The sequence below is a fragment of the Temnothorax nylanderi genome, unplaced genomic scaffold (assembly GCF_030848795.1).
Source record: "Temnothorax nylanderi isolate EJ_2023f unplaced genomic scaffold, tnyl_v1.0 TNYL_tig0085_pilon, whole genome shotgun sequence".
Classification (NCBI taxonomy): Eukaryota; Metazoa; Arthropoda; class Insecta; order Hymenoptera; family Formicidae; genus Temnothorax; species Temnothorax nylanderi.
The window spans coordinates 440,452-456,894 of NW_027249147.1; the positions used below are offsets into that span (position 1 = coordinate 440,452).

Below are 16,443 nucleotides of genomic sequence, written 5' to 3' on the forward strand. Positions count from 1 at the left end.
AATCGCGAGCCCCGAATGCGGAACTTGTTATACCGTTGAAAAATTGAAGCGTTACGCATTTTTACGCGAATTAAAACAAAAACGAACTACTCTGGGCTGCTACATCACATGAATTCACCCCTTTGCACGTCACTTTTATTGTCAAGCGTACCTCTATAATCAGATCACATAGTCGTGCAATTTATTTTTCAAAAATAATTAAAAAAGTACTGTAAGTAAATGTGTTATCATTTATTATATTTACAAAAATTCTAAATATCTGTGCTTCTTTAATAATTTATATATTATATTTAAAAATATATATTGAAGACTTTACAGTCATTTTTAAATTAAAATAAAAAATAAATAAAGATTCTGTTTGTCTAATGTAAATAATATTCTTATTCTTTTGATATTGAGTGCATATTCCAAAAATCTCTGAAAACTGGTGAACAAGAATTTATTTTAACAACAGATTTCAGCAGGTGTCAAATAGTCGTTACCACCTGTAACTCTTCTCCTCCCCCTTTTAAAAAATTGATGTTGTGTAACGTTTGCGACACAGGCCCGATAGTTTTGTTTGCAGAACCAATGAAACACGCTTGTTGTATCGCGCTTCCGTTTTTCCGCGCGCCGTCGATCGAGCGAAACGAACGATGCTCTGTTTGTAAATGTCGTGCCGTTTTAATGAACCGTATGGTCGATAATAGAATCCGTATATCTCACCCCCGGCCTCGAACCAACCTGGAACCGCACGCGAGCTTCAGCGTCGAGAGCATACACGCGCGGCCTGTCTCGATCCGCTTTCTCTCTTTTTTCCCTTCCTCCCTCCCTCCCTCCCTCTCTCTCTTTCTCTCTCTCTCTCTCTCTCTTTCTCTCATGCATCCACTGGTAGCTAACCAAATTAAACGTAATTTGAATATCGTTTGAAATTCAATCGAGATGCCCCGCGACGGGCCGACCCGCCCGCCGGCGGGCGTTATCGAATAAAAATATCGAAAATTCCACGTGCGCAACGGCACAACGGTCACGTTCGCCAAAGCTACCGAGCGGAATTTCCGAAATTCCGGATGCGATCGGAGGGAGACGGATTAATGGAGAGATACAGTCGAAAGAAAGAAACAGGGAAATCAAGCTGGACAAACGCGAAGCGGAATGGAGTGGATTTTTGTTTGGCGTAGTTCCCAATCTTCTCCCCTTTTTATAGTTTCGCAACGCGAAGCACGCGATTTCCGTACACGGAACTCAATTCGCGAATATTATCTTTTTATTGCTTCCCCGGTATGAGTTTACCGTTTTCATTAGCCATTGCTTTGCGGTAACTAATTAAACTACTCCACACGCAAACTGATTTAGAGAGCCTGTATCTAATTAAGGTGATACAGATTAGTCCGGAAATATTTTAATCTTTATGTTTTAATCAAGACTCCTACCTAACTATAGATTCGCCGTAGCGCTATAATTATCACGCTTCACTAAATATGCGGTGACAATACCGTCCAAAAGCAATTTGTCATTTGTCGAATCTCCAGCGAACTCCGTGAAACAATCGCACAAGAGCATCGGACAATTTGTGAGAGACTTGTACGCTATTGATCGGAGCCATCGAGTCGCTCGACCAAATTACGAAGTCCGGACACGACATGGAACGCGGAGATAACCGAGAGTAACGGCAATAGTTTGGTGGTATAGAATTGGAACTCAAAAATCGCTTATTCGTCGTTAGAATGAAAAGCGACACGGTTCTATTTGCTTTGTTGTCTAATGTCTACTAACATAAGTCTACTTTTTAACGATATTATTGTAATTAATGCGATCTTTTAAGATCGCTATTATATATTGTCTCAATGAATTATAAAGTATACTAATAATTTAAGTCATTTATAAAAAAATTTGCTAATAATTTAATACTTTAGTTTCATTACAATTATTTTCTAAAAGAAAAAAGTGCGCGCCGATTTTACTCGCAGAGGACCGATGTTAAAAGCAAAAATTGAACGCGCGTGACAAGAGAGAATTTAGAATTCGATACACGATGTACCTATCGTAACATAAGTGATCCAAAATGACGTCACTTGCTTGTAGTTTAGATCTTGAATCACGATTCGCTTGAGAACTCGCGAGACGCACGAATAGACTCGGGACTTCCTGCTTCTAGAGCGAGTGGCTAAACCCGAATAAAGCCGCTTGCAAGTTCGCGGGAAATCTCCCGATCTTCGCGGTGAAGTTTGGGCACTCGATCGGACAGTTTGCTCGCGGGGATTTCCTCGCCGACGGGATATATCGAGCCATCGAGCTGTATTACGGATATGCGGAAGCAGGACGAAACGAAAACCGGACGGGATCGTAACGGCACGGGACGGGACGGGACGGTACGGCTGACCGCGTTCGTAAATGCGGATCGATCGCGACGGCGGGCGATTGAGACCATAATCCGTTTAATTCCCGCACTAACGAAACGTCCTTTGTGTCGATTAACCCGCGCCAATCCGCCTGAGCCAATCGCCCCGCCGGATCGACCGCGACTATGTCGTAAGGTCGAGCGGTCGCATCGATCGGCAAGAACGCGGTCCGGAGAAACCGATCGCGCGCGATTGTTCTCCGCCGTTACATCCCGCGACGCATCGAATATCCCAATCAGCAATCGGGCAAAGTAAATCCGATGTCACGTTCCGGATAACCGCATCAATGCCGTCGGTGACATCGACGGAGGGTTGACTGAGAGACGCGTCACAGGGGAACGAGAGGTGCGACAGTTATAATATCGTTACATAGCTAAAACAATTCACAAATTACTCGTACCAATTGAATGATGAAATTTATGAAGAATGAATGAGAGATTAAAAAGAAAAGGAACGGGTTAGTTCTTTTACCTAGTTTACATATAGATTTATACATAGATTTGTAGAGGTACAAAATTATTAATTATTATTAGATTTAATTATAAATTATTAGATTAATTAGTAGCTTTAATTATTATATATAATTATTTCATTGGATTTAAATTATTAAATTTTCATTATTAGGAATTATTATTACAAAAATTGTTGAAGTTAATTACATTTTGTCAATAGAACTGAAATTTCGTATTTTATTTGCTTTAATTACGCTTGACATATTAATATAAACACCGTTAAATTGTATTTCAACATGATACCACTTCAGACTAAACCATGTAGACAGACGTTTTGTGAATTTTTTAAGATTTTTCTGAATATATACTTTAAGATAGAGAAAAATAGCGTCAACGTGACAGACCTACGTAATACCTACACTGCAAAAAAACTGTATACAGACGGAGAGTGAAATCTTAAAGTAAATGTTATATTTGTCATTCCACTTTTCCTGCTTCTTTGCTACTCACGTTCGCACGTGATTTTCGACCGTATAGCGTAGACAGTATAAACTATGAGAATTCGTCATGGGAATCGACGTTTCACGTCTATTGCTATGTAGCTGGCGTATTGCACCATGCACCATGTGCAAACGTGATGTGGTTGCATTCAGAGAATTCAGTAGATCTGAAGATAGTTATATGTTTTTGGATATAGCTTATCAACTGCGTGCGGAAGGAGAGAGAGAGAAAAGAAGATGGGAGGGAAGGCACATGATGGTTACACGATAAATTCTTAAAAATTTTTGGATTGATTTATGAGATTGATTTTTTAATCTTTTGCCGAGAAAGAGAAAAATCAATTGCAATAGGTAGGAATCGACCGCGCAACGTTTGTCGCAAATTTCTGCCGCAGTCGCACAATATGCAGTTATGTTAATAAATTTATTCCTCATCCTCGGAGATAAAACAAGCGAAAAATCAACTCAATTAACGAACACGAATTTACATAAGAATTATTAATTCACTGGCATTCTCGACTGGCAGTGTCTCAACAGGGAATAAGCTTTAAGTACAGAAATGTTTCAGTACTTTATAAGCTTTACGAGATAGTACCTTTCATGCCACGCGCGCTTTACAATCGTCTTATTATAACCAGACGGGAGCATATACGGCGTGCAAATTCCGCGTTTATATTGTTACGCCATATTGTGCTTCCACACCCATGCCACGAGGATCACGTAATTATGCAATAATACCGCGAGTATGGACGCGGGAATATAGTACGTCAGAAATTTCGCCGCAAATGTCGAAACGGCGAGCCACGTCGCACATTTCCACGCGTGACCACGATATTCGATAAAGGTTTATTTCGGCCCATGGAAATTGGATTTTCCAGGGTGCTGCTACGTGCGCCGCGCGCCGCAATATATGCAAGCGTGATCCAGGGTGCAGCAACGTATCCGGAAAATATTTGATTTCTCGCGCAACACTCGTCTGTTTCGCGGAAAATTCGACGTTGCGATATATAATCGCGATGTTATCCTTCTCTCTCGTGTTTTTGATCGCAAACGTACATTTTCACGTATATACGTATTTCACAATTTTCACACAATTTTCGCAATTCATACGACCCGAGTCGCTTTCAATGCAGTAAAAATCAATTCTTTATGATCTTTAATTACAAATTTGGATGGCAAACGTATGTAATATATGAATAAAGAGGATTTGTTTAACATTTTGAATCTCATTTTATATTTAGGTTTTATATTAATTCAGAATCCAACTCGCATTCAAACGTGTTTCAATTCGAACTTTTCTCGAAATCGTTAATTTTAATTATACATTTTTATTTTGTTAAACGTTATTAAGCACGATAGCTGATAGCCGGCCAGCTTTTAGTTTCGAGACAAGGGATGGTTCTGACCCTTTCAAACAGACCGCGGAGATGAATTACGTCAAAGTAAATTGATTTCGAAGCAATCTCCTGTTCTGCTTCCTGCAGGCGGAAGACGATGTTGGATTTATGAGAAAAGCCCGAAGATTCTGGACGGTTTTCAAAAGTATTATATATCCTGTCGGCTACACATATACAAACGTCCTAACTTTAACGTGAAAAGAGTCTTAACACGTGCGGCTTAAAAATAATAAAAAGAACCTGGTGAACTTGGATCTTTTTCTTGAGAAAAAAATAATATACCTACATGCAGCAAAAGCCAAAGATTGGTTGAATTATAAAATATGTTCACACACGTATTTACACACGTATATTGCGTGCCCTTTTCTCCAGTTTAATCCTAGGGCTATTCTCGCGGCTATCCTTTTCTCTGTCTGGCCGAATGAAGGTATTAAAATATTCCACGAGTATTGTACGCGCGTCCCAGTTTCCGCGGCAGCTACTTGCACACTTGCAGTTTATTTTAGAACGGCTGCCGCAATATAATCTCATTATTCCGCGAATACCTGAATGAGGCGGGCGTGGAGAGAAATATACCGGTTCGCATCTCGCGCGGATCTCGCTCCGCCTCTCTTTTCCAACCTCCGCTTTCTTTCCTTATCCTAGCGGCTTCCAAGAAATCTTTCCTCGCGAACTCTGGATTTAGTTGACGAACACCGGTACACATCTCGTCCGCAAATACCTTCAGACGCCTACATCTGCTCGCTCAGATTGAGCGTGAAATGCAGAAGGATCAGCCTCACGAATATGGCGAATATTGTGTGTACATATATCCAATGTAAAATAGCGCGAGAATAAACCATCACATAGCTACAAAGTATTTTGCGAGTGAAACTTTTATTGTATTTCGGATGACGAGAATACGATATATTGAGAGAAAGAAAGAGAGACAGACAGACAGAGAGAGAGAGAGAGAGAGAGAGAGAGAGAGAGAGAGATCAAGTTCAAATTATTTCCATTTTAAAAAATAAAAAATCTTAAATGTAACATTAAACTTCAAAAATGTGTCATTAGCTTGAAAAATTGCTGAAACTCATATTAGCCTTCAATCTCATTTTGTTTCATTTTTTTTTCAAAACAAATTTTCACAGAAGATTGGCTAATTATTGCGCCAAGTACCTCGTTCGTGTTACAAACATTTCTTTAAAAATTCAAGTTCTATCCGTTTATGTATGCATGTGTGCACCACTGTATGGTGAGAAGGCAATAACGTCGCGCTGGTATTGATGTTTTTCTTGGCGGCTTTAAAAGTGCCGCGGCTACGACGGAATTTGCGAAATTCATCTTTAAACCTCGGACGCGTTCCTGCGCGCGGCGTTGCCCTTCTGCCAAGGAAAACACCGTCGTGTTGCGGAAGATTAATCTACGTCCGCTGCTAGGAACGACGACGTCGTCTGGGAAGAATCCGCACACCACAGGCGCCGTAAGACTATAAGTCGATGAAGAAAATGCACTCTCTTGAATTTTCAGAGGAACGGACAAAATTCAACTCAGTTTTTTGTCGGGATAAAAGTTTAGAAAATAATTTAGTATCGCCTAGAACTTTCGCGTAATAAGTAATAAAAAGTTTACCCAACATACAAGAAATTGCGGTTGGAATTATGAAATTTGAGAATTTTTTTACATAATAGCAAATGTACAATAATATTTATAGATGTAGGACATTTTGTTACAATATTTTCGCATCTTGCAAGTAAAGTAGATCATTGTGACCTTTTTTTCTCTGAAAAATAAATTCTCAAAATTTAATCTACACAAGCTTCCAAGACATAACTTTTCAAAATAAAATTTCTCAATTTTTATATGGTTCACTGCAGTTGCTACTTTTTTAGAAATTTGCATTATTTTTAATTTGTTCAAATAATCTCTCTCTATCTCTCTCCCAACTTTTTTTTACTCAATTATTTCATAATATTGTATGAATGTCGAAATGATATAATATATATGTGTTATTGAATGTAATTTTTAGAAAAAACATAACTGCTCGTTCTGATAAAGAGTTTGAATAAATATGTCCCCCAATTCTTTATGTCGTATTTAATACGACATACTGACAGCAATATGGCTCTCGTAAAACGGAAATAGTATTAGGTCAGCTTTTAATAAAAACAAGTGTTATAAAATTCTACGTCACTTTGCGTAACCATTCCCAGTAACGATTAATGCGCTGAGAATATGGATGACTAAAAATATGCGCATACAGTCAAGGTTAAAATAACTTCTAGAATTTATCCCGGTCCAAACGGATACCGAGATGCCAGTCTCTCGAATTAATATCGGATGTACTGCTAACATCCAGCACAACTCTAAAATTATAATAATAGATAAAACAAAAAATATTATTGTAGCATGTAATTTATAACAAATTTTTATAGAATGACAATGCGTAAAATTGTTAATGCCTAATAGTCATTAATAATCATGTTGATACCAATTAAAACTGTTTGAATTATAATATAAGACTTTATAAGTGATATCTCTTTTCTTTTACTAAACCATACTAGAAACTATTTGTAAAAATATAATCTCTATCTATTTATTTGGCTACGGCTACAAGATTTATAGTCTGTCCTAAAATTACACGTAATATGAGAACGAATCAATGTCTCCGTTTTATGCCAGATTCTAAATCTGAAAGAAGCATTCTTCTCTCTCTCTCTCTCTCTCTCTCTCTCTCTCTCGCGCGCGCGCGGTTAATAAAAGCTTTCGCGCCGCATGTGGTTACAAATTGACGACGATTAAGGCACAAAGGAAGCCCCGATCGGACGCTTCGTATTAGATGCCCAGCGATTGGATCTAAGCGGATTACACGCGCGCGCACAGGCGAATATCAACGTTCTAAATCGCGCGACTTCCGACTGCCTCCGTGCCGCATCGTCGTCGCCGCGCTTGGGGTCGGTCGCCCGATGAATGGGCCAGGATGAATGGCGATTCGTCTAAAGGACGCTTGTGAATGGCGCGTATCAGCGGTCGTAACGCGCGCGTACACGCGATCCCGCAAGCTGTGTCGAAAGCATGTCTTACGCACTAAGACAAAAGCTGCAGAGAAAAAATAAGAGTACAAAGAATGCTCAGAACTGCAACTATCTCTTGACTCACAATCAATTAAAATCATATTTTTTTTACAAAGATATAGCGAGGCATTACCTATAATAGTTTCTGATTTGTAAGCGAATCCGATAACGAGATAATTAATTATTATTCGTTCTTCTTCGACATCGTACGTTTGCATGAAAAATCAAGAAAGCTCGCTATTACTTTCTTATATAAATCTACTGTGTTCAAAATTTCTTGTTTTTTTAGTTTTCCATGTTTTATGAAGCAAACCATTGGTAGAAACGATTAATAACTTTAGAACAATTCAAACAAACAAAATTATAAAACATACATTTTAAGAAAATAAAATTAATCAGAAAATATTTCTGTATTTGAAAAGCAAAAGAGAGTAAATTCTGTATAAGCAATTATTGTATAGCAACGCTCTCACTCTACATAGGCAACTGGCTACGCTTTCTATTAAACTAGCGCTACGTTTATACATATAATATAATACTTTCAACTGTATATTTTGCGGATAAAAATTATTGCGGATAAAACAAGACAGTAATCGATTGCTATTGGAAAATATAATCCACAATAAATTCTCGATTTTTTTATAAAAACGAGTGACCTAATTGCAATGATATTTAATATTGAAAATCGTAGGATTTTGTGAATTGAACTTTAATAACAGGAAATTAAATTACTTTTACAAAAGGTTTTATTTCAACTTTTAATTTAATTTAACAAAGAGTTTTTCTCTGTCTCGCGATATTTCTATTATACACATATTCCTAATACCTTTATATATATCACAACAATTTGATATAATTGTTTCCTTTCGCTACTACGATTAACATGTAACAACAGATAAATCGAAATTACATTTCCGTTTTCCGATATTAATTATCTTAAAAAGACCCAGTTATTCCAGTTCAAATGGATAGCCGGAAGCGAATTGAATTTGCGTACGTTCATTTGCGCGTTTTCGCTCGTGTAATCGCGCTTGCTAATCATCCGTTTTTCATGCTCGAGTATCATGAACGTGCTCGAATTTTCACAGTAGAGGAGATCGCCGTTAATAATAAGAATTAAGTTACCGAGCAGCCGGGAGGGATCGACAGAGGTGGAATTATCGCGGTAAGAACGAGATAAATAAGAACAGTGTGTGCATCTTGTTGACTTTGACGGTGCGCAACCGCTAAACCTCTCTAACCACATTGAGCACCGGTCACGAGAAAAGGATTAGTTTCTTCGAAGGCGTTTAACCGTGATTACAGGATCGACGTAGACCGCTCTAGCACGCGATCGGGGTGGTGTGCGACACGCGCGTACGCGACAGACGCAAGTCTACACCTGAGAAACAGGAAGATGCAAATTCGAAACCTTCTCATTTCATTATGAGACGCCTGCGAACATTCAGCACACTTCCAGGATAGACTAAATAAAAAATTCCACGTGGACAAATTTAATCGCGGGCTATAACTTCCGTGTAAAATAACGCAGAATTTTATTAGCCATATAAAATACTTTCGGATAAGATAGAATTAGTGGACATGTGATCTTCTCTGCTTTTCAAATATGAAAATGCATTTCGTTTATAAAACCCACTCGATTATATCCTCGATTCGACCCTTGTTTCGCCAGAAGATCAAATCACATTAAATCAAAGCGATACGAAAAGAAATCTCGACGTTTAAAATATGTGACAAGGGAAATCTCAGAAGGCCTGCGGATATTTCATCATTCGTATGACTTCTGCTTCTTGTACCGCGTGTAATGGTGCTGCCTCACTCATATCTCACCAGCTTAGCCGTTCGGTGTATATTACGGGAGTCTATGATAATGTCCGGCAAAAAGTCCGACACTCCCAGGGTCAAAGATCTCAATGCTTCCATCTCTCTCGACTCGCGCGTAAGTATAAAGTTTCTCTCATGCTCTCGCGTTTATCAGGCGCGCCTCTCGCGACTTCAAGGGTACCTCGCGGTACACTTCGATAAACGACACACGCGCGAACGAGAAACAGGATAGATGTATACAAGTTGTCCCGTCCAGCGAATAACCAGCTGAGAATTCTTATTAAATAACTGAATATTTCTCTCGAGCTAAAATATTACCCCTTCATGTAAGTACATGGAGCGTGAGATTTAATATTTCGAATATATCGGCTTTGCGTCAAAAGAGAATTATTTTATATTCGTTATAATGTTGTAACGTTAATAAAAAAAAATATTAAAATGTGAGATTATTTGATTTAAGTGCTTTACCCTTGCAGAAATAAGGAACGCGCAGCGGTCGTTCACTGATGCAACGTACTCCAAACGCGAGCGGAACGCAAAGGACGCCGCGTGGCACTCTCGGCACTCACGCGCATGTTACGCGGTCTAAAAAAAAAGTGTCTCTGCTCCCTGTAGCACGTTTTTACCCTGTTTTTTACCGTACATCGTCCATTCTCGTAGGCCGGATGCACGACGTTCGAAGTCGTAAAATACCACCATCGCGCATGCGAGAGAACCGGTTGCTCTCGCGTATCGGGAAACAAATATTTTTCGCTACCTATCCAGCGGCTTTAAATACATTTCGTCCGACGTACGTTTCTCTCGCGCCAATTTCCTGCTCTATATATGTCGCTCCTACATACCGGCGCGCTTCGCAATGCGTAAACAAATATAATAGCGAATTTTGCTGGATGCACTTAGCGCACTCCGTGCAAACACTCGGAAAACTGTTATGTTAAAAGTTTACTTAGATACAAAATCATAATTTAATAACTTGTGTTAAACTCTCACAATATATAAACTAACTAGTGCAACGGTTTGAATATCTAACTATGCATTATATATTTACGTACATTCTATACGTATGACGGCCTATTCGGCATCTTATTTTGTTACAAGATCTCGCTGTTAAAAACCACTTCAAGTGGCTCCGTAATAATACTCAATGCAATACATTTTAATTCAATATTTTGAAATTTATCATTAATTCGCGAGTCGAGGATGTTCATGTTTGTAGCTCATGTAGGACATGCGCAACAGATTCAGTTCCGACACAAGAAAATCCCCCCGTCGACTACCATCTCCATCGCGTTATGAAATCCAAGCACGTCGTTGCCGATAAATCAACGCAACAGTCGGGCGATCTCGCGGGCAATTCTCGATCACCGGCCGGCCGACCGATCAATCACGCGCTTTCAATCCTCGACACGTGCGCGATCCGGTGAACGTCCCAGCGTACGAACGAACGAATGAACATCAGCGTGGTATCGCGAATCAGCACCAGGTGGGCAGCTCACGCTAATTCACCAGTTAGCCCCATGCGGCCGGCATTTGAGGCTGATTTGCATCTGCCTACCCATGCTCGCACTCTGAACCGATCGTACCCCCGCCCGCCGTAATTTTAAGAGATTCGAACATGAGAAGTAAAACCGATGGGCAGACAAATAACTTAAAGTTATTTACGTTTATTTACGTTATTTACGTTTTGGACACGTCCTCCTTTTCTGACGTCTGTTCAAACTCATCCGAGTTTGAGAAATTTACCCAAAAGTTTACTTTATTTTCTCGTAGAATACACAATTGAAAGTAATGAAATGTGTTTTCATTTCCATTTAGCGTCATTAAAACTTCAAAACTCCAAAGTATAACTTTATTGTATTGTCTCATTGTATTATAATTCGTTTAAAGTTTAAATAATACAGAAGACGTAATATATAGGTATAATGTATATTAACCGTGAAAAGTAATTTAATTAATTGATAATTTAAACAGTGTGATAAATATGTAACATATTCATCGTATATACTGCATATATTTATAATTTATGAAATACGTAAGAATTCTTATTGTTTTTATTATTTCTTGGCATTGTCTGCTCTTCATTTCTGAGTTTCTATTCATTCTGTTTTTTTTCCCCCCCCTAAAAGATAGTCATAAGACTTTTTTCTCTCAATTTCTGGGACAAGTATTCTAAAGTTTGCCTCATCCTAGTCACACAGTGTCGACTGTCACCTCTCTTGGCCTCCAGTCGAGACTATAACATATTGTCCGGGGAATTAATTGAACGGCTGCGAGACGCGCTGACCGTATGGGATATAATGGATGGATAGTCGCGGCTAGATAATAGATGGATGAATACGCCAGTGGATGATAATGAGTCGTGTCAAGTGCGAGACGAGACGAGACGATCGTTGAAGTAATCCAAGTGCCTGCGATATGTATACGCGACACGGGGTCGAAGGCTCCCCGTCCGTGACGTCACGATACTCATTTGTCGTCTCGCTTAATACCAGACTTACGTCTATATAGATTATTACATAAATTATCCCAAGCTGGTAAACTACTTTTTATCTGCGAATTCTTTGACGAACATGAAAGCAACTCGTTTTTAGTGAAAATACCAAAGGAGAATCTTTTGTCTGAACTAGCTAATTTTCAACATTAAGTAACTTTAATCAGCATTAACCATCACTTAATTTCCAATATTTTTAAAGCAAAATTTACTTAAAAATAAATCAAGGCTATAATTTTACTAAAGAATAAAATCTCAACAGCTCTAAAACTTTATTTCCGAAAAATCCTTTATTTTTAATTATCGAAAATATCGTTTAATATCTCGTTGCGATTGATAGATGCGATTATGTTAAAAATAAAATAGCATATGTAATAGATTAAATGCAAACTATTTTGCTTGAATACTATATTGCTCGGAAACCATTACGAATTGCAATTGGCCGCCAGTGGCCGCGAGAGTAATCCAGCTAGTCGATCCTTTGATCCTCGTTTTCAAGGTATTCCATGGTCTTGCTCTATCTTCATTCTCGAGGGATGCGAGATTATCTCAAGGGAGATGCGAGAACAATGAATAGGTACTTTTGAACTTCAATAAAGAGATGAGTCTCTCATAAATGTAGACATAAATATCATCAATGCAATTTGATTCATATTAAGCCCGCAATAATAATAATCTTGATCATTCATAAATAGTACGATGTTATTCATCAACTGTATGTGAGATCTTAATGTGGTTTTATGGCATACCACGATTACTGTAATAACAGGAGGTTCGCCATTTCGATAACCTCCGCACAAGGATCAATTCCGACAATTGCCCGACCGAATTCTATTCTGTACGCAATTTAAAGAACGCTTTGCTAACGATGCGTTTCCTCGTTCGCCAACGTCTGCGCCCAAGGGAATTAACTATCGCGGGTTAACCCGCGTCGCCATAAATTGATTAAGCTACTGAAAGCGGCGTAATTTGTCTTCCACTTCGTTTTGTTGCAGATCAGTGCGGAAAATGTCGCGCCAGCACGAAGAGGCTAAATCTCAACAAGTACTGCAAAAGAGACTATGGTAAGTGTTTCCGAATCAAACAATGTGGACAAAAAACGATGTATTAATCACACTCGTCCCTCTGGATATAATGGAACCCAAACCGTAGAAACCCAAACAACGTACGGCAAATCTCTCACTACGAGATTCTATAATTAACTCGTTTTTATATATACTGGCTATTACAATTCTAAAAATAAAATGACTTAAAGAAAGAGGTATATCACAATTTCTTTCACATTTAGAACTATCGAGCAATATCTCTATATTATGATGAATTTTTTAGGGTAATAAAAGCCACTCTTTCTCACAATTCTTTACTCTTTCTCATTAAATTAAACATTTTGATTTTTTAAGACGTTTTAAGTAGAGAATATCGAGAAAAATATTTTTAAATTCTCATTAAGGATTCGAATTATCAGAAGCCTTTAAGTAGAATAAAGAATTAGTGTTATATCCAAATATAATATTACACAATCCCGTAATTTTTTTCATAGAATATCACATAGACAATACGAAATTCCTGATGATCCAATATCATTATATACAGGCAAGTTAAACGACAGCGCTCGAAAACGGTGATAAGTATAGTAATGTAGACAGTCGTCAATTCCCGGCTGGTCGATGTGGAAAAACATTGCGTGGCACAAAGCCACCGGAATTGTTTCGGCTTTTATCGGGGATAGATGTGTGCCCGCCCCAGTAATGTGTGGAGGGCGCATGTGAAACAACGATTTATGCCAAAGTGCCCGTTCTCTCTCTCTCTCGAAAGTCCTCGAAAAAGTCGAACATAAACGTACGCACAGGGGGAGGGACATGAAGAGAGAGAAACAGGGAGACAGTAAGAGAAGAGGCAGTAACGAATTTCGTTTTAGAAAGCCCTGCATTTGTTACATAAAAAGAGTAACAAAAGAGGTTTGAGAGAAATTATATTAAACGAAGTGGGGATATTTATTAAATAGAAAGTAATAAAAAATAATACTTTCGTGAAGAATCTTCCTTATTCTAATTTTCTCAATTCCGCGATAATTGCGCTAATTATATAGTGCTTCATGTTCTACAACCATTTTTCTTTGTAATGAAGTAAAACATCAATAATACCATCTCAAATGTCGTTATTTCTTTATTGAAAACGTTCAAAACTATTTTTTTATTTACCGGTTTGTAATACATGGGGCTCGGAGTTTGCTAAACCCATCATTGAGGAAGACGAGAAAGAAAGGATAGGGTTGTTTGCGTACAGCCGTGATTGCTCTCTCTCTCTCTCTCTCTCTCTCTCTCTCTCTCTCTCTCCTCTCGCGGTGGCGTGTATAGCGCTCAAAAATGAAAGACTCACGTTTTAACGGTGCCGGGGCTTTCAATAATAGAATGGTATGCCTTTGAGCCGTGGTCCGGCCGCGGGTTTGGCCGAGCAGAGCGGCTTCGCTGCTCCCTGCTCCCTCTCCTGTCCGCTTGTTTGATTCAGCGCAGATAAATCTTCAACAGGTCTGCACTTAGCTGTCTCTGACTTAGAATAGCGGCCAAAACGACCGCGCATCCCATAGCCGCGTCGCGAAAACGAAACCGATCGGGAACGACGACGCCTCGAGCACGTGCCTCCGCGTGTTTTTCGCTAAGAGCGAAGAATACACAAAGGGATGTCGTAGGAAAGCGTTGACAATGGTTTTGATATTATAATGCGTCAAAGATAAAATAGCGAAACAAAGTAACTTCGCATAGAATCGAAGCATAGAAAAAATGAAGAAAAGAAAGAGAGAGAGAAAGAGACATTCCAGTACTTTAAAAAAGTAAAAAAATCTTTCTCCTTTAAAAATATTATATATTAAAACATTTTTAAGAGGTTTTATTTTAACTTTAACTCTTTATAACCATTGGAAACCTTAATAAAAATGAACACTTTTAGAATAAAGGTAGAAATATTGCTCGTAGAATAAAAACAAAATTGCAAATATACATATATAATTTTCCATATAAATGTTTAGTCATTTTTTACGTTTTACATTCTGTTTGTCATCAATTAATTGTAACAAAAGGTCAATTTAAAGTATTAAGGCTGTAATAATTCAACTATGCCAATTTTAGAATTCGTGAAATTGCTACGAAATTATCAGAGAAAATACACATTTCCGTTTCGAAGATACATCTTGCTATCCTTCCTCGCGAGGAATGTAAAATCCCCAGACTACGACGTCAAGAATAACGCGGCACCATGATTCGAATAGCAAACCCCGGGCACGACGGCGTATAAACTCGTAACGCCGACGTCGAGTAATGAATGGTTCGATCGAAGGCAGCTCAACGCTGAATCGTTTTGCAGGGGCATGACCCTAGTCCTTGGCGAAAGGCTAATAGTATCCCTGTCCTGAGGACGACAGGATCGATGGTACGATCGTAACAGGAGAGAATGAAAAGAAAAGAGCTGTGCCACAGCCCCCCATTCGATTCTATGGGCTCGATATAGGTTGAAAGGACCCAAACATCCTTTGAACGAAAGGAACACATGTGTCCATGTTAAAGACGATTACGTCCGATACGCATTCCAATTAACAACGCAAAACGTCAATTTTATAATTGCATTTACTCAAAGTTTTACGAAAGGAAACGTTTTAATAAAAACAAGAAAGTTTATTGTTTACGACTACCGGGTTTTAATAAAAAGCTTGTTAATAAAATTCTATTCTAAAGACAGTGTACCGAAAAATTTGTTTTATTTCATCTTACAGAATACTCAGAGGAAAGAGAGGTAACCATAACTTCAGCTATTGTCGAACGAAGTTATAGTTATTTTGATATTCTTATAAGATACAATAAAAACTTCAAATACGTTCTTCTCAAAATGGAATTCAAACTTTTATATATATATATATATATATGTCCCTGTTCCAGATACCTCAATTATATAATATAACTTGGTAATATTACATGTGTGTGCTTGAAACGCATTGTTCAATATGTTCTTTTTCACCGCAGCTATTCTGGGCAGAATAACGGACAGACACAAGAAAAGCGACGGCTCCCAGGCCGGCACGAGCGTATCAGGCACATCCTGGATCCGATTCACTCTAAACGTCGACTTCATTTACAAGAAAAATCCTAACTCGAGGCTTCGCCGTGGCGACGTATCTCTTTACGTTCACTCAGCTGATCTAGCCTGCAGATGCCCCAAAATTAAACCTAACAAGTAAGTATTTTATCGCTTCGTCGAAGAATTGAATGTTTAATTTTGAACAATCAAAATTATTTCATTTTTAGTGTCAATGTTTATATTATTGAGCTGTATAAATTTATTAACTCAATATTCT

General features: G+C 38.4%; 2 protein-coding genes across 5 annotated transcripts in view; one reads left to right on the forward strand and one right to left on the reverse strand.

Moving 5' to 3' along the window:
- LOC139774695 (uncharacterized) overlaps positions 1-16,443 on the reverse strand; it is a 192,825-nt gene that overhangs the window by 170,173 nt on the left and 6,209 nt on the right. The window lies entirely within an intron of this gene.
- Positions 1-16,443, forward strand: part of LOC139774688 (netrin-1) — a 189,244-nt gene that overhangs the window by 164,401 nt on the left and 8,400 nt on the right. For both annotated transcript variants that reach the window (XM_071710106.1, XM_071710108.1), the window contains 2 exons: positions 13,094-13,162; positions 16,112-16,322. In XM_071710106.1, the coding sequence (XP_071566207.1) occupies positions 13,094-13,162; positions 16,112-16,322 (280 nt within the window). The remainder of the gene's footprint in view (positions 1-13,093; positions 13,163-16,111; positions 16,323-16,443) is intronic.